This window comes from Mesoplodon bidens (assembly GCF_964165515.1).
Source record: "Mesoplodon bidens genome assembly, chromosome: 13".
NCBI lineage: Eukaryota > Metazoa > Chordata > Mammalia > Artiodactyla > Ziphiidae > Mesoplodon > Mesoplodon bidens.
The window spans coordinates 89,051,086-89,069,367 of NC_138169.1; the positions used below are offsets into that span (position 1 = coordinate 89,051,086).

The 18,282-nt window shown below is 54.3% G+C and overlaps 1 protein-coding gene across 4 annotated transcripts in view; it reads left to right on the top strand.

Moving 5' to 3' along the window:
• NFATC1 (nuclear factor of activated T cells 1) overlaps nt 1-14,641 on the top strand; it is a 101,884-nt gene extending 87,243 nt beyond the window's left edge. For 3 of the 4 annotated variants that reach the window (XM_081252764.1, XM_081252767.1, XM_081252765.1), the window contains exon 10: nt 12,836-14,641. In XM_081252764.1, the coding sequence (XP_081108890.1) occupies nt 12,836-12,885 (50 nt within the window). In that variant the 3' untranslated portion in view covers nt 12,886-14,641. The remainder of the gene's footprint in view (nt 1-12,835) is intronic. The other variant, XM_081252766.1, reaches the window with a different exon arrangement.
• The last annotated feature ends 3,641 nt before the right edge of the window (nt 14,642-18,282 follow it).

Sequence of the window (18,282 nt, forward strand, 5' to 3'; positions counted from 1 at the left end):
GTTTGTTCTCTACGTACTGTTTTCTTTCTTTCTCTTTTTTTCTAAGGACATATTTCAAGGCTTCTTCAGAAATAAAATTTAGATAAACAGAGAAGGAATTAATGCTAAATTTCCAAACACACAGCTCCGCCCCAGGGACAGGAAGATGATGTGCAGTTACTGTGGTTGTAACTTCACAGCTGGGCAACAAGTGCTCTGAGGCCTGTGGGGCAGACCTTGCCCAGACTCAGCCTTGGTGAGGCTCCTGGAAGGGATTAATTCAACCTTCAAAGACGACAGAACCCAACCAGTATTTGCAGATTGCTTGTTCTGCTCTGGCATCGCAGGGCTGTCGAGACACGTGATTGGATCAGACTCCTGACCCCTGGGAAGTTAGAGTGGGGTCAGGGAGAGCAGGTTAAACAGCTAAATAGTATTTAAAATATAAACAGCAATTCAAGATGACAAAGCAGGGCTCCAGACAGTACCCGATTAGCTGCCAAGTAAATTACGGAGGCCGGTGATTCCAGCGCTCTTGCTTTTAGGTTTGAGGGACTTAGAGATCATTTCAGGAAGCACTTTTCAGAGGAGGAGAGATGGGAGCTAAGCCTCAGGGGCTGTCTTCTCTACCTCAACTGGCATCTCTGTTTCACGTGGGAAATGCAGTGTCTTTGGGCATGAGGCCTCTGAAGGACACATTTCCAGCCCTGGGTTCCACGTCTGTCGAGTTCCGGAGCGGTCAATGGATAGAACTTCCTCCGGAAACCAGCCTGTAAGACCCTTCCCATGGAGATGTGCCCCTGGTGCCCCCCACCCCCGGTGGTCCCCAGTCCACAGGGCTGTGCGTCCTTTCCGGGTTCAGGAGGGAGACGCAGGTGACTGTCCTGCTTGTTCTTGCAAGTGTCGTTAGAAGTGGCTGTGCCATTCCTCAGGCTGAGAAGTGGACTTGGGGCAGGGCTTCTCGTTTTGGTAAGCACCAGGGGCGCGGCATCATTACATAAAGTCGATTAGAGTGCGTGCATGCTGGTCCTGTTGATTTGATTTAGAGCTAACGAAAGCTCCAGTAATGTGCAATTACAAGAAACTTAATGGCCCTTTATACTGAAGGCAACTTCCATGGCACCTAATATACTTTGATGAATTACTCATTATGTGCAGTGTTGGAATAGCTTCTGTAGAGATTCATAATTGGATAATCAATACAAAAATGCAGGCTTGGTTTTTGCCTTTTCCCTACTCCAAAGTCAGTAGGTCCTGAGGATTATGGGACCCGTCTCATTTGCCCGAATTCTCTGATTCCTTGCCTCCCTCTCTGTCGGCCGGTTTTCCAAATTAGGAGTTCTGACCCATTTGCCAGCTTGGTATTGCACACTTTCTTCACACCATCTGTGGTTTTTCTGTTCAGATCTTTACCGAGTGAGCAAACAGGTTCTGCTGTCGGTTGCTTTTGTCAGCACTCAGCGGTACAGTGTGACCCTCAAGGAGGGCTCGGAGCCGTGGGGAGGGGCAGACTGGCCGCACAGAGGCGGCGGCGGGAGTGGGCTGGCATCTGGTCTCGGGGGAGCGGTCGGCAGGGGCTGGGGGCTGGGGCAGGGGTGCGGCCGAGGAGGGGGCTGCCCGGGGGGCAGGTGGGCTGCAGGCACGGGCCCTGCACACCCTCCGTGACGTCTATCCTGCGCCCACTAGCGCCGGCCGCGGGTGGGGCGCTGGGCGCTTGGCCGGCAGCGGTGCTTGGTGCTCAGGCGACCCGTGCGAGCGGGCGGACGGGGCGGCCACCGTGTTCAGGACCCGTGCGGGGCTCGGCAAGATTCGGGCCGGACGGTGGAGCCCAGGAGAAGGCCGGGACCCTGCTGCCGCGTGGCAGCCGTGTCTGAGTCCGCAGGGACGGCATGGGAGCCGGGAGCGTGCACCCGCACCCCTGATGGCGCGCGGGGGGGCGCAGGGCTCCCGAGGCCACGGTTTGAACCTTTTGCTGAAATTGAACTGGAGTCACCGCCCTGTGAACAGCCAAGGTGTCCACACCGCACCCCGCTGCCAGCCTCGCCCCGAGCCACCGGGCCCCGAAGTTCTTAGTTGTCCTTCCAGAGCCGCCCCGACGATGCCGGGCCCGGACGACACCCACGCCCGGACTGTGCTCCGCAGCCGCGGAGGGCGAGTGCTGCCCTGGGCAGGGACGGGGGACGGGGCCAGGGCGGTGTCTGCTCCCCACAGCCGAGGCCTTGCGGTCTCAGCACTCGCAGAGCCGGAGCCCTGCCAGACGCGCGGCCCTGGAGGGCCCGAGACCCCGCGCATGCGGGGAGGACGGCGGAGGATGGTACGCTCGCGCGACCCTGCAGGAAACAGTGCGGCCCGGTCATCGGATCGCGGCCCTCTCCCCTCCCCGCGCGGCCTGTGCACCCTAAGTGGAGGTGGTCTTGCAGGAATTCAGTCTAGGAAACGGGGAATTACACCAATATCAATTTAAAATTCTACTTTAAAAGCAGTATCGCCTGCAAACTATACCGATACAAGTGAAAATCTCTGCGTGCTACTTTAGTTCTTTTCTCAACGCCCCGGAGGAGCCGGGCTGCTCCCAGGGGCTGAGCGCAGCTGCGCCCTCCCTGGGCTGCCCGGGGCCTGTGGTGCAGCATCTCTTCTCAACGATTTGAACGATAGTTTAGAATATTTTGAAGGTGAGAAAAGCGTGCTTTTCTGTCCACAGGGGTGTAGGCGTGGGCTTTACGCAGCAGCTCTGGAGAATTCTCTTTAAGGTAAATCTTTTCTGTGGTACCGAAGGTTTCCTGTCTGCCCCCCGTCCATCCCCCAACTAGCCCAGGGCCCCCCAGACTCTTGTGGGCTCAAATCCAGTCGCTGGGGATCTAGTTAGAATGTTCAGTGGGTCTGGGTGGGCCTAAGCGTTGGCATCCTCCCAGCTCAGGCAGCACGGCGGCCCTGGGCAGCACGAGGACCCGGCCTGGGCAGCGGGGCCTGGCCGGGGGTGGGGAGGGAGGGGTGATGGCCGGGCAGAGCGCAGGGCCCTCTTGACCCCCGTCGCCACGGGACCATGGATGCTGAGCCAGCCCATCCCCAGCTTCTCTCTGATCGTGGTGCTGTTGCTGAATTATGGAAATTCCAGATGTCTGCTGGGGCAGAATGGATAGCATAAAGGGTCCCCCAGCCCCTCACCCTAATTCAAGGCCGGGTGCAGGGGGTAGTATGGCACTGTCACTGCACCTGCCACCTCGTGCCGAGACGTTTAAAAATCAGTCCCGGACTCACGTCTTTCACCCTGTGTCCCTCAGACACAGGCATCCTTTTCTTTTTTTTCATTTGTTTTGGCTGCGCTGGGTCTTCGTTGCGGTGTGCGGGCTTCTTATTGCGGTGGCTTCTCTTGTTGCGGAGCACGGGCTCTAGGCGTGCGGGCCTCAGTAGTTGTGGCACACAGGCTCAGTAATTGTGGTATGCAGGCTCAGGAGTTGTGTTGCACGGGCTGACTTGCTCCGCGGCTTGTGGGATCTTCCCAGACCAGGGCTCTTCCCAGACCAGGGCTCGAACCTGTGCTGCCCGTTGCATTGGCAGGCGGATTCTTAACCACTGCGCCACCAGGGAAGTCCTACAGGCGTCCTTTTAAATGGCTATTTTTTTACACGATCACACCTAACAAAACTACTGATGATGCTTGGGTGAGGTGAGGGTTTAGTTGAAGGTCACATTTAGCTTTGAGGTGTGGTTTCTTTTCCTGCGAACCCAGGGTCTTCCTGTGCTTCCTTCATGAGCAGCATCTTCTGACCAAAACTGGCGCCAGGTGGGGGGTCGGGTCCCAGGTGGGCCCAAGTGTCCCAGACTCAGAGGGGCGTGTTTGACCTCACTGTCCCTTCTGACACCCCACAAAGTAAGACCAGCCACATGGTGTGTGTCTTGGGCCTTAGGGTGCCCTGACGTCATGTGCCCGCCGCCAGAGCAGGACCTGTGTTCCCGTAGCCGGGTGACAGGGGGCAAACCTGCCAACCCACGGTGGCTCCTTGTCCGCGTCCATTTAATCTATTTTATTTTTTAATTAAAGAGGGCTTTTAAATTTGTTATTTATCCAGCTCTGTTAATTGTTGGAATAGGAATTTCATCACTGGGGCAGTGTGTTTTCTAGCGGCACAAAGCAGGCCCTGGAAAAATGCTTGTTGGTGATTTAATGACCCCAGCGAGTAAAGCAGAGTGAGTTTGGCACAGATAAAATAATGGCCCTGGTCACATGGAAAGCATTCACTGGCACACACCAGTGGGAGGCCCGGGGACGAGCCAGGGGACCCTCCCGGTCAGGTGGCCGCCCCCTCCCCACGGGCCCTGGAGTTTCCACGCGGGGCGTTTGCATTATTTGGTGTATTCAGGCTAAATAAGGAAGCAGCCACGGAGGTAGGACAATTATTCTGTTTTAATGGCTGGCAGCTCCACATAACAATGGAGTCCATCAGAGCCAAGCCCGCATCCAGCTGGGAGGGTCATATTTTATTAAAACCGTGACTTGTTGTCATCCAGTCCCTCCGCTGTCCCATTCTCTCCTTCCAAAAATAGCAGGCCCCGTGGCAGTGGCTTATTATGATTAAAAAGATAAAAATAAGTGAAGGCTGAAATAGGTCCAGGACACCCGAGGTAACACGAGACTCACTTTTTAATGAAACTTGAGAAACTGTTTTATTTTCCACTGCTTCACAAAGCATCTCTGGAAAAAAAAAAAAAAAAACAGAAAAGCAGAAAAGGATTTTCGTGATGTTGCAACTCTGCATTTTCAGAATTACAGCAGTTGTGATGCACTCGTGGCAAAATCACCATTTTCAGCCCAGAGTCTTACGGAGGCGGCGCCTCCCGATGGGGGTGGGCACGGGCTGCTGGTGGACCAGATGCGGCCACACTGTGGACACAGAGGCCACTGGACCTGGGAAACAACTGACCCGGGCCCACCTGTGGGGAGGCAGACTTGCCAGGAGGCCGCCTCTTCTCAAGAAGCTAAACACCCACACGGGAGCCACCACCTCACGTTTCCTGCACCTGAGCTGACGCCCCCCCACCCCGCCAGTGGCACCGGAGCACATGCTTCCTTGGCTGTGCCCTGATCTCTGAATTGCAGCTTTAGTCGTGTTGAATCTCGGCTTAGCTCACGTCCACTTTGCTACCCTAAGTGAGAACTGAGTGTAAATGCACAGTGCAAACGGGGACGGTGTGTGTCCATCACCTGGGGGCACGTGTGTCCCAGCGGTGACAAAGTCACAGCAGTGACAATCCTTACATGCATTAGGATTCTCAGCCACCATCAAAGGGCTTCCTTATCCAAGAATCATTAGATTTGCAGGCTTAGCACAGCAAATGGCATCTGGAGACTTCCTAGAAGTTAGTTCTTTAAGAAGAGATTTGGCCTGAGACATCTTTACTTCCGTCTACCTAAATTATCATCCTCTTAGGTTACAATACTAACTTTAGCCAAAGGTGTATTTTCTGGGAAAGTTAGCAAATACTTTTTAAAATCATCTTTTAGTTATAGGAATGGGAAAGAATGTCCTTCCTGTTTTGTTTTGCTCTTCAAAAAGCTCTTTTGGCTTTCCCTTAAAAATAAAAATGTCTTTGATGACTTGTCCTCTGGAAGAATACGCACTTTTCTGTCCCTCGGAGGAAAATGGAGTGGGCAAGTAACGGTTGCTTTTGTGCCATGCATGTATTTATGTGGAGTGTTTAATTGGTGGTGAGCTCTGATGGAAAGCATCGTGGTACCTCATGCAGCATGTGGTGCTGTGTTGGAACGGGGACGGGGACAGAGCTCTACGGGGCAGTGGAATCGCCAAGACCTTCCTTGTTCCCTATATTGCTCTTGTTTAAAGGACATTGATGCTTTAAAGAAATAGTTCTCTCCGTAAAAAGGCAGCATCGCAGAATGTTGTAAAGCCAGAAATGGAAAACATGACAGGACCCCTGCTGGGCTGGCTAGTTTGCTAAGCAGCAGTAGATAAACACTGTTAGTTTTCTAAAAATCATAGTACCATTCATTTCCTTATTGGAACTAACATAACTGTTGGAAAAGAGAAAGATGCTTTAAAGTGTGTTGTGTGTAGTTAAGTATGTAGTCATGGAATATGGCTAATGTGATAAGCTATATCAACAAATATGGTTTTTTTTGAATTCACACAAAGGTATTATTTGTAAAGTATGGTCCTTACCCGAGTTAAGGAAGCTTTTTTTTTAAGCGAGTGTGGCTAGGTTAACACTGCTGAACTAGATTTCTTATTCTCTAATCCCAAGCCCAGGCCTGAGAAACCAGGATGATGTCTGTGTGGAGGCCGGCTGGAACGTTCCAGCACCTGCTGCTCCTGGCCCTCCCTTCCCCAAGCCCGCAGGCAGGGCCACGTCTCTGCTGGGGTCCCGACAAGGGAAAGGGACAGAACCCACCGCCCGCTCCCAGCCTGGGGCCAGGCACAGGGGCCAGGCACAGGCAGCTCTCCCATTGCTTTTCCCGGTCGTCACACACAGCTGTGTCCGATGAAAGACTAGTAACACTGCCGATTCTCTGTGCCCGGCAAAAGGACACGGCTGATGTTCTCATTAACCTGAAAAACCTACACAGATCCTGGTTCTGATCATAAAGGGATCCACACACACATTGTCAGAAATAAGGAAACTGAGAGAGTTGAGGTGGCCCTGTCCCTCATCCCGCTTTGCGTGTTGTGGTTGAACCCAGACTTTGCATTAACTTCAGACCAGGGCGGCTGCCACTCACACGCCCAGTCGTTTTCTCTTTTTCCGACAGCCGGTATATTGAAAGTTCACCGGAAGGTGCTAAAGCACTTCTCTTCCCTTTACTGATGCAGGACGGCGAGCCCGCCGATGGAGGCTTCTCAGTGGCCATCCTGCCACATCGAGACAGACCGAGGGGCTGCCCTGTCGCCAGCCCCTCTGCCCGGGCTGCCCCCCCAGGGAGGCCCCTGCCGTCCCCGCTGTGTGAGCACTGGTGCGTCTCCTGCCCTCTCTGGTCCCATCCAAAATAAGAATCAGAGTAGTAGCTGCCCCCCAGAGCTGGGAGGATGCGGGGGCCATGCCTTTCCCAGCACATAGAACTCTAACCCAGGAGGAATCTGTTTCCCCCTCTGACATGACTGAGGAGTTCTCTGATTCTTGGGGCAGAAAGGGGCCTTAGTCAAGCCTCCTGTTTTCACAGAGAAAACCTCCAGGCCCCACAGGGGCAGGACAGTCTCACGGGGGCTTCGGAGGCAGAAAGAGGACAGGACCCGGGTGGCCTTTGTCCAGCACTTTCCCCACAGCGTGTTCGGGACGAAGGCCTTGTATCAGGTTTTCTAAAGGAAGGTCACAGGCTGCTCACGCGTCTCTGAGTGACGGTTTGAACCATACAACGTGGACACGGCAAGAACTTAGGGCTGAGAGAAGTTGAAAAAGTAAAGGGTGCTTGGCTTCGAGGCTGCCCCCTGGCGTCGGAGGAGCCAGGGCCCAGGTGCTGCCCAGGGACACCGGGCCAGGCCATCTTTAAAAACAGCTCCGCCTTGAAGCCCTCTTGTGGCTTCTGTCGCTCCGTAGGGGTTGCTTTATATTTTGACTCTGGCCACGTGCTGTCCTGTATTTCCTGGGGTGTCAGGGACCTGCTGGGTGTCAGGACCCTGGGTTTTCCATCGTAGTCATGCTTCACTTAGCGTAGGGGAAGCGGGACGGTTGCTGATAAAGTCTTGGGACCCATAAGGCTGTGACACTGGCTGTGAGGACCCGCCTCGGGGCTGGGAGGGTGAGAGGCCCCCGCAAGCCAGGGGCGCGCTCTGACGGCGGGCCACTGCTGCTCGGATGTCAAATCTGAAAACCAAGTCAAGTCGCGTAGAATAGTGAGAAGAGAAGAGTGAGACGCTCGCCAGGTCCCTCAGCGCGGGGCAGCTCTCAGAGCCTCCCCGGGCTGCTCGTGTGACAAGCTGGCGCTGCTGCGGCATTGGGGTGATGTTGCTAAGACAGCGGCCAGCATGCCCCCTCCTGGCTCTGGTACCTGCGCCAACAGGTTGATACTGACCCGCTCATCTGCCGTCGGTTTTAGAGCCGGGGTCGTGCTGCTGGCGTGTGGCTCCTCCAGGGCAGGGGAAATAGTCCTCGGTCACCTGCAACGTGTCCTCCTTTTTTAAAAAAAGTTTCTGAAGCACGTAAAAGCTATACAGGAAAAATGACTGAAAGAAAAGGTCTTTTTAGCTCAAACACAACACTGTGAGTATGTGGTGGTTGGTGGGTGTGTTGATGTTTTGTTTTGTTGAAAGAGGAATGTGCACAGAAAAGGAAAGCAGTGACTGTGCCCTCGCCTCCCCTCGCGTCTGTCTTCTGACTGGCTTCGCAGCGGAGGACGTGAGGACCAGGGACAGAAGTGACTGGGGGTGGGGGGCAGACCCAGGAGGAGGGGACAAGCAGGCACGGGTCCCGAGGGCTGGGCTGTCGGGATCATTGAGACCCTGTGCCCATCCACCTTTCCCCTGCGCCTTTCCGACTTTCCCAGTAAGCACTGAGAAAGAGCAGTTCACGCCGGCCCTGTGGATCTGCCCATGGAGCCGGGAGGGAGCAGCCTGGAAGCTCCCAGACCCGCGGTGCGTGCAGGTGGGGAGGAGGGCGGCCCCGAGTCCTGGTCTCAGCTTCTCCCCTGTCGCTCAAGGGCAGTGACCCCGTTCCCACTGGCCAAGCCTCCATCGTCACACTGCCTGCCTTGACTTTCTCGAGGGGTTGTTGCAGAATCAAGAAGAATCATGTACATACAAGGGCTTAGAAATGAGCACCGAAGGCTGCGTAGGTGTTGGGTAAATACGTGGTTTGTTCAGTCCTTAAGATTTGTCTTGAGATCCTTAGTTTAGCATTCAGAAACGTAGGAGCACTTTGCTTAAAGGTTAGGCGTTGAGAGGGGAGAAATACATAAAAACTGTTTGGACTCACAGTTCCTTTTAGGTTTGCACTGTTCTCAAGATAGTCACACCAAACCCACGCGTGAAACCTAAGAGATGAACCATGGATGTTTCACTACAACATGAAGCTCTGGCATCAGCTGTTCTCAAAGCGGGGGTCAAAAGAAGAAACTCAGATATGAAAGTACAAATATTTTACTTTAAAAAGGACATTTCACCTTATGAGTTAATTTACATGCTCATTTATGAATAGCAGAGACATCTTTCTATAGTGTCAGGAAGGATATTTACAAATGTCATGCAAGTACAGGTGAAAAGCTATGCCTGTACTTTGTACATGTTAGTTTTGGTATTTTAAAAAATGCTAACTTCCTTTTCTCTCAATTCCAGATTTATATAGAGAGGTGGATTTGTGTGTGTGTATCAGATATACACATACACCCTGCGTACATACCCCAGATTGAAACAACAATTCAAACTGCCACATGAGTTTTAGAAAAAAAAAACAAGACTTTTCCACCTTAGGAGCATTTTAGAGAAAAATTAAATATAAGGGAAAAAACCCTTCTTATTAAATTGTGGTATAACAGCTCACCACATCCTGTTGCAGGGACATCTGACGTGAAGCAGAACAAAGGTTCCTCTTTCAGGTTCCTGACGATCCGTGAGGGTCACATGTTACCTGCCGTTCAAAATACTTCTGTTAAGAAAAAAAAACCTCTGTGTCGGTGGAAAAGCTGAATAAGAAGATGGAAATTATCAGTAGAAGACATTGTGGGAAATTGTAGGTGTCATCGGCACAACCATATCAAAGAGAAAGCCACCCCCAAAATAACCCACACAGAACCCCGTGGCCGGGACTGATACGGGCTCGGACCCATGACCTCACGGAGGGAAGATAGGATGTGGCCGGGCGGCGGTGGGGCCCCAGGACCCTGTGCTTTGCTCCTTTACCCGCCGTCAAAGGCCCCTCCACCTCAGCAGCCCTTCCCTGATGTGGTCTTTCTTTATCCATCTGTGAAATGGGACCGTCATGGCTTCCCTACAGGGTTCCTGCCCAGATTGTGTCTGTGGAAGAGAGTGAGGTCTGGGCGTCCACCCTCAGCCGTGTGGATGCTTGTGTGAAGCATCATCTGCCATGGGGTTCCTGGCCGTCCAACATCACTTCGGGCAGCTGCCCGACTCAGGCCCCGCGGCACTCAGGGAAGATGCTGGACGCTGTTTGTGCGTGTGGGATGGTTCTTGAGTCTGTTTCTAAAAGGAATGAAACCCTGTGACTCCAGCCTGACCTTGCCAGGTGTGGACAGCAGTGGGTCCAGCTGACAGGTTGTCCTCAGGGAGGCTCGTCAGACACCACTGGCCCACCGTGATGGGCAAGAGCTTCGGCTCCCCTGGTGCGTCCCGTGCCGCTCTCCTGAGGGCTCCCGACGGGGCCAAAGGAGGACAGGGCCAAGCCTCACTCAGAGAGTAGCCACGCCATGGCCTGCGTCTGGGCCCAGAATGTCCAGGACACACCGAGCAATGGCGCCGACTCCTACCAGCCCGGGCGCCCCCTCCGAGGTTCAGGTGCCCCAGTGGGTAGTAGGGGGAAGCCCACTTCTGAGGCTCCTTCCCCTTTTCTCTTGTCAAACAGATGTTATTTTTCCTGTGGTCTGCATAACCCTGAGTAACTAAAAGTATCGCAGCTACTCTGCTGCTGCCTTATTACCCCCGAGGCAGCTCTCCCAGTCCCCATCATTATTAATTTCGGGTCTTCCTCTCGATCCACAGCACGAGGTACCCTCAGGACATGCCCACAATCCCGCTCCATTATGACCCCCCAGGCCTTCCTCCCAATTCCCTTCATCATTACCCCTCAGGCCTCCCTCCCAATTCCCTTCATCATTACCCCTCAGGCCTCCCTCCAATTCCCTTCATTATTACCCCCCAGGCCTCCCTCCCAATCCGCTTCATTATTACCCCTCAGGCCTCCCTCCCAATTCCCTTCATTATTACCCCTCAGGCCTCCCTCCAATTCCCTTCATTATTGCTTCTCAGGTTTCCCTCTCAATCCCCATCATTAGTGTCTCCTCAGTCATTTTTCCGCCACCCCTTGCTGGTCTTACTGGAATCAGATTTCTGCTGTGAGACTTGCATTGTCCTAACCCTGAGTGGGCAGGCGAGCCCCAGTTCCGTGTGGTGTGGTTGACCTTGCGCCCCCCCCCTCTTCCCGTGGGACCTTGCTCACCACTGTTCCCACCGTGACGCCCCTGCTTTGGGGGTTTCACTGCTAATCTGTCTTCCTGGGTGGAAGTGCCCCCGCCGCCTCCCTTCCCCCCTCCCAGTAGCACCTGCCACCCGGTGGGAGGGACGCTGGCCCATGTGTGGCCCCAAACCTTTCACATTTCTCAGAACAGGTTAGGAAGCCCCACTGGGCCCACGGCCTAGGCTGCTTTAGGACACGTGAGCTGGTGGCCACGGCAGCACCTTGTAAACCGCCGGTTGCTGAGTGCGGGGCGCAGGGCTCTGTGGTGCCAGTGCTGCCACACCTCGTGTGTGGATCCCCCCCACCACACACACACGCCCTGTATCTTTCTAGTACATTCCACACACTCGGCCTGAGACAGACACACCCTGTGTGCATGTGCGGCCTGCCCTGACCCAGACCAAGCCCCGAAGAGGCCGGGACGTGTGAGTGCTCTTTGTCAGAATGTTCTTTCATGGTGACTTTCTGTGAGGTGTGGACGGGGCCTGTGCCTCTTAGGGACACAGAGGCTGGACCCGTGACGTGGAGGAAACGGAGAGGAGCTCTGGTCCTGGTGGCCCGAGTCCCGCCACCCCGTGCCCCGGGCGGCCGAGGGGCGCAGAGACGGCCCGCCACCCCGGAGCTGCCCGCGCCCTGGGCCTCGTCCTGCCCTCCTTGGTGGCCGGGGAGCCTCTTGGCCGGGTGAGCGCAGTCCCCCTGGTGGTTACCGTGCGAGGCACGGCTGGCTGCAGAGGACGTGTGGTGCCCGTTGGGCGGCGTGTCGGTCCAGGCGTGGCCCCTGCAGGCCGCTGCCCGGCGCCCCCTTCCCGCGTGCCGGTGGCCCCTCGGGAGGAGCCCGGGTCTGGGGTCCGCAGGGCGGGCTCCTGACTGAACCCGGGCCAGCGCGTTCTGTTATCAGTTCCCGTGACACAGTTCCTGGTTCCCCCGCTGGGCCTTATTATTGTTATTCTTAAAAATAGTTGGGGGGGGGGGTGTTGAAAGCAGTTCAGGGAAGGGAGTGGGCTCGGGAAACGCACTCCACTAATTGCTCCAGGAAGCCGCCCCTGGCTGGGCGGGGGCCCTGCAGAAACACACGGTTTATCTGGCAGCAGAGGGAGCCCAGGCAGTTCCGTGACGCAAGCACGTCCCCACCTCTGAGCCCCGCGAGCGGTGGTGACAGCCTCTGGGCAGCGTTTCCCCCTCTGGTGCCGCGATGGGGGGCAGATGCTGTGCAGGTCACTCCCGTGGCCTCTGCCAGCTCCTCTCACTTCCCCTCCGGCTGCCAAAAAACACAGGCCGATCGTGGACACGAACGACGGGACAGACGTGAAGGAAGAGCCCCGAACAAAGGGAGGCCCAGGCCCGGCCGGCCAGCCCTTCTCCCCGAGCTGCCCTGGCCTGTCTGACCACGAGGCCACGGACAGGGGCCCACGGGGCGTGGACTTCACCGGGGTGCTTCCACCGCGGGGTTTATCTTTTGGTTTCGCAAACCTGCGGGAGCCCAGGCTGCGCACCGGCGCCTGGGTCGGTCGTCAGGCCCTGAGGCCGAGGCCTAACTGGTCTCTGGAATCACAGCGCCGGCTCCCGGGCAGCTGTGTCCTCCCGGCTCAGGACTCCTCACCCTCCGGGGCCACCTTTTCACAGGCTGAACCTAACTGACTGGTGGAATTTCTGGTGATTTATGTACGCTCGTCTGCAGAGTCCTGTCGCGCTAACGCGCTCTGTTTTTGTTTTCTTGCAGTAAACGAGATCATACGGAACGACCTCTCCAGTGCCAGCATCCACTCGTAGTCGGCAGTTTGGACTCTCAGAAGCTGCGTGGTGTTGATTTGACGGTGACAACCGAGTCAACAGACTGAACTCGCACCTGGTACCACTCGGAACTTCCACCTTCGTGAAGGCTTAGATCATTCGTACAAAGAAGTAGCTCAAGGAAGGAAGGAAGGAGGAAGGTCATCTCAAGAAGGAAACGCAGGCGGGTGGGTAGGGGGAGCACAGGAGACAGGCCGCGTGATGCTCCCCTCGTGACCGCAGCCCGACGTGGCAGCCTGACCCCCAGCGTACCCTTCAGGCACCCCTGCGTTTCATACTGGAAGTGCCTTATTTAAGCAGACCGCAGCAGCAGGGCATCATGGAATTGAGCATTGAACTGGCTACCCGGAGAGTATTTGTAGGAGCAAAAGCTGTAAAGACATTTCGTCCTGAGGCTTTATCCTATGTATACATTAAGAGAGTACTGGCGAGCCGGGCCTGGTGAGGAAAACCTAACGCGCTTCCTACTTCCTTCACCTTTTCCTGGGCTGTGCTATACAATCCTGTTGCCTTACTCGGAGCATTTCAGAACTCTTCCCAGGTGTCATCTCAGCTCTTTCATGACTGCCTTCCCTCCCCTGTGTTACTCAAGCCTTAGGGCTATTCATTATAGCATGTTAGGATTTTGTTTTTAATCTGGCTTCGAACATAGCACAGGTAAGTTGAATAGCACAAGGTAGGTTACTGGACAAAAAAAGAACTCGGTCCGTCTCGGGATGGATCTTGCATTTGCATGTGTGTACATATATAGCCATATATTTATGTATGAACATAACGGAGGTGGTGACACTCACTCTTCGCCCAGCAAGGGCGTCCATGTCAGCAATAACCAGTATCCATTCTGGAAAATTCCCCTGAGGCTCCGAAGCCAGCTTCCCAGCCATTTCCGAGGGGGCGTCACCCAACCCCCGGGAGGCCTGTGTGTTTTCATCTCCTGCAGTTAACCAAGCACTTTAGAAGCCGGGAGAGGTGCGTCCACAATACCGTCTGTTACCAAACGGCAAAATTGGAAAGAAACTATAAATAACGTTACAGAAGGAGTGTAATATATTTGTTCAGCTGTAAGATGATTATTTCACAGAAGCCTTATAACTCTGCTTCATCTAAGGAAACGATAACCAAAAACAGCGTTTAATATGTGGTGACTGTAGTGTGTTTCCAGACTAGTTACTGTTACCAGATAGGTTAGTGTGAGCTGTACTACTGCATTTTGTACCCTTCACAGCTTATTACGCGTTATTGCTAGCAGTGACCTGTCGTTGCACGTAACCAAAAAGCATGGTTTAACGAAACATGTTTAACCTGATAACTGTGCCTTAGGAACTCACGCCCCCCTCCTGGAACTCCGCAAATCGAATCGCACCCTCGGGGGAGGTGACAAGTCCTGTCACCAGATTCGGCGTTTTGGTGGGGAAAGCGCTCTCCCACAGAAAGAATTATTTTACAAATGTTCTTCTGTACGATCATGTCTTACTTTTTTTTTAAGTCACAGAACCGAAAATCTGAAAGCCATATTTGTAACATTTGCACATTACTGTGAAGAGCTGAAGATATATGGCTTCGTGTACATATGACCCTGCCTTCCCGCCTGAAGCCCTGCCCTGCATTTAGCCTCCTAGGAGTTGCATGAGACATTTCTCGGGAGACTGTCCTATGGAAAGGAAGTGTTTGATACTGTGTTAGCTCTCTTTGTAGTTAGAAAATCGATCCAATAAAGCAATATTTTTTTGCTGGACGATCTTAGTTTGAGAGTGATTCATTCCACGCCTGGAAAATCCTTCTCTGTTCTGAAGCGCGTTCTCTGCTGTAGATCCGTGTACTTCTGTGTCTGTAAGAAGGGCTTCCCGCTGAGCGGTGTGAGGGGTGTCTCCTTCCTCCCTACACGTCGGGGAGGCCATCAGCATCTCTGCCCAGAGACGGAGCCTGGCGAGGCCTGGCACGCTCACGGGAGACCCGCCATCGCCACAGGACAAAGCGAGTGGCCGCCTGGCTTTGCCGTCTCCTTCTGCTGCTTGCAGCACCCTCCTGCCCCTACCCCCAACCCCTGCCTCAGGCTTGGGTGGGAGAATAGCATCTAGTTGTTGATAAAGCAAGGGTGGCACCTGGAGCTTCTCCAGGGATGAGTGCCCTGAATTGTGGAAACAATATTTTGCATTCGGGACGTTCAAAACGCAAGAATTCCTGTTTCTCTGGCCAGAAGGTTTACAGGTTGAGGTAAAATCCTAGGAGAATCTCATCAACGCAGTTAGCAACCGACTGTCCCAGCCCGCTTTCTGTGCCGACGTATTTGAAGGGAACCCAATGATAAGGTCTACGGGAGCTTGGGGAATCGGGGACACACTCAGAGGGCCTGGCGGAGATTGTGGACAAGGTGCCCTCGAGCCCCCAGGTCCGGCTGGAGAGCTGGGCCCCAAAGGGAATCCCGGAGCCTATGGGGCGCAGAGGAGGGCAGAACTCCCCTCCGCCTCACTGAAGAATGTGCTGGAGGCTGTTAGTTTCAAAGTGAGTTTTTACAAGCCCACCCCCATTCCCAACAACAGCATTTTATATTCCAGGAATAAAAATGTACATTTATAAAATGAAGGTTTCTGCAGAGGAGGCTGGGCTTCTGCGAAAACCCATTTACTTAGTTTGTGTTTATGTTGCTCTTGAAAAATAAGGAAAGCTTACCCACCAGCTCGTTTCCGGCAGGCAGCTACTGTGTTTTGCTCAGGCATATAGACCCGGAGCGTCGGGTCACCTCCCGCCCGCGACGTCCGGGGTGACCTCGGCCCCGCAGGAGCCCGGGCAGGTGCGGCCCCAGAGCCGCTGACACGGGACAAGCGGGGCAGCCTCGAGGGGCTGCCCTGCTGACCTCCCCTCTCTCCCCCTCCCGCGCTGCCTGCGGTTCCAGCCCGGCCCCAGCCCAGGACGGGGCAGCGTGAAGAAAATCTGCCACACGTCAGACCAAGCGCAGCCCGAGCAGAGCTCGCCATGGGAGCACCCCTCTCTGTCCGAGGGCGCCCCTGACCTGAGGAGGCTGGTCCCCGGCTGATTGGAAGGCTTCCTGCAGCCCCCCAACCCTGTGACCCAGACAGGCCGCTCCCTCCCCGCCCCCCCGGGATGCGCGGGCCCTGCCCTGGCTTTGAGGAGGGACCCGCGGGCCCGGCAGCTTCTGGTCCCGTGACTCCCCGCCGTTGGCCCCAGCCAGCGATGCTGCAAGGAGGGGGTCTCTGCGCCACCCTCGTTACATATTCCTCCAGAAATACGTTCCGCGTTGCAGTAAATAAACTGCATTTGAGTTGATGTGTTTGGGGAGAAGAAATTGAAAGAAGCAAGACCGGAGCGGCTGAAGCGGAGAGAAAAGGGCCGGATGTGGGGGAAGTCCTTGCTCCACTTTTTTTTTCAATTAAGGTAAAATTCAGAAAAGATGAAATGAGCCGATTTAAAGTGCAAAACTCGGGGCATTTGGTCCCTTCACAGTGCTGTGTGACCACCACCCGTATCCTCCAGAAGGAAACCCTGTGCCTGTGCGCCGGCACTCCCCACCCCCTCTCCCAGCCCCTGGGAACGACGTGAATTCTGTGCGTGGATTTGTACGTGCTGGATGCTTCATGGCCTCTTTCACGGGGCAGAGTGATTTCAAGGTTCATCCACATCACGGCATTTATCACAACTTCATTCCTCATGGCCAAATACCATCCACTGTGTGGATGGACCACACTTTGCATGTCCATCATCAGCCGATGGACATCTGGGCTGTTTCCACCTTTTGGCTACCGTGAGTAACACTGCTCTGAACATTCGTATATGAGTGTTTGTTCCAGCCCCTGTTTTCAGGTCTCCGGGGTACACACCTAGGAGTGGAATTCCTGGTAGTATCGTAATTGTGTTTTACTTTTTGAAGAACTGCTTTCCCTTGTTCAATTTTTAGATTAGCTGTCCCTGAGACAGACTCTGGATCACTAACCTAATTTGGAATCACATAGGTGAAGCACATTGTATTTATAATTCTCTGTGCCAAAAAAAATTACGCTAACTATAAGATGACTAAGTGTTCGTTGATGCCCAAGCAGAAGGCGGCTCTCACCCGTGCCCACCACAGCCTCTTGGGTGGAATCAGCCTGTCCTGGTTCCTGCCAGGAAACTGGGGCCTCTGCCTGTGAGTCTGATTTGTTCAGGTGGTGCCAACCAGGCCCCAGATTACACGTGTGTCTTTTACGTCACACGTCCACCTTCCAAGAGCGGAGAAAAGCGCCTCACCCTGTTTCTTTTCTTTTTTTTTTTTTTTTTTTTGCGGTACGCGGGCCTCTCACTGTTGTGGCCTCTCCCGTTGCGGAGCACAGGCTCCGGACGCGCAGGCTCAGCGGCCATGGCTCACGGGCCCAGCCGCTCCGCGGCATATGGGATCCTCCCGGACCGGGGCACGAACCCGTGTCCCCTGCATCGGCAGGCGGACTCTGAACCACTGCGCCACCAGGGAGGCCCTCACCCTGTTTCTTAAAGAACGGAGCTGCTGCAGGCATTTCACACGACCTCCCTGCTGACGGTGGAATCTGCCACAGGGCCCTTCTGCAAACAGAGCTGCAGACCACCCCCTCACACACACACACACCCGTAGAATCTTCCATCCTCCAGCAGCTGCTGTTTTCTGGAGGCTGTGACCACAGGTCTTCGAGCATCGTGGCCTCCGCATGGCTGCAGGGATGCAGCTCGTGGTCATGACCTTAATTACCAGGGCACATTTGTCCTCGGCAGCCACTCCTCGTTTTTTCCAAAAAGGAGGAGGAAAAACACTAATGAGCATCTGTTGGGGTGGGAGGTGGGGCGTGTGAGCCCCCATCCTCAGCCGCCTCTGCCCTCACATGCGTGTCGTTTGTGCTCGGGGTTTGTTGAGCTTCAAGGATCCGTGGCTTTATGGTTTTCATCAAAAGTGGAACATGGCAGCCACGATCTGTCCAATGTTTCTACCTCTCCTTCCGCAGCTGTAATCACACACATGAGGCTGCGTGAAGTCGGTCCACAGTCCACCAACGCTCAGCTCTGCAGACTTTTTCTGTTTCACTTTCCTCAGTTTCTCGTGCTGCGTCCTCTTCCACGGCATCCAACCCCCTGTGGCTCTGGAGTGTTTCAGTCCCGACACTGCAGCCTTTAATGAGAGAAGCTTGGTTTCTTAACATGTTAACTCATTCCTCTGACTTCTTGAACATGTAGGAGGTAATTATAATACCTGTTTTAATATCCTTGTTTGCCAACTCCATGATTGGTCTGATATTTACTTGATTTTCATTGACTGATTTTTCGTCTCATTTGGATTGTGTTTTCCTGCCTCTTTGCATGATCAGAGGTCAGACATTGTGAATTTTGCCTCACTGAGGGCTGGATATGTTCTGTGTT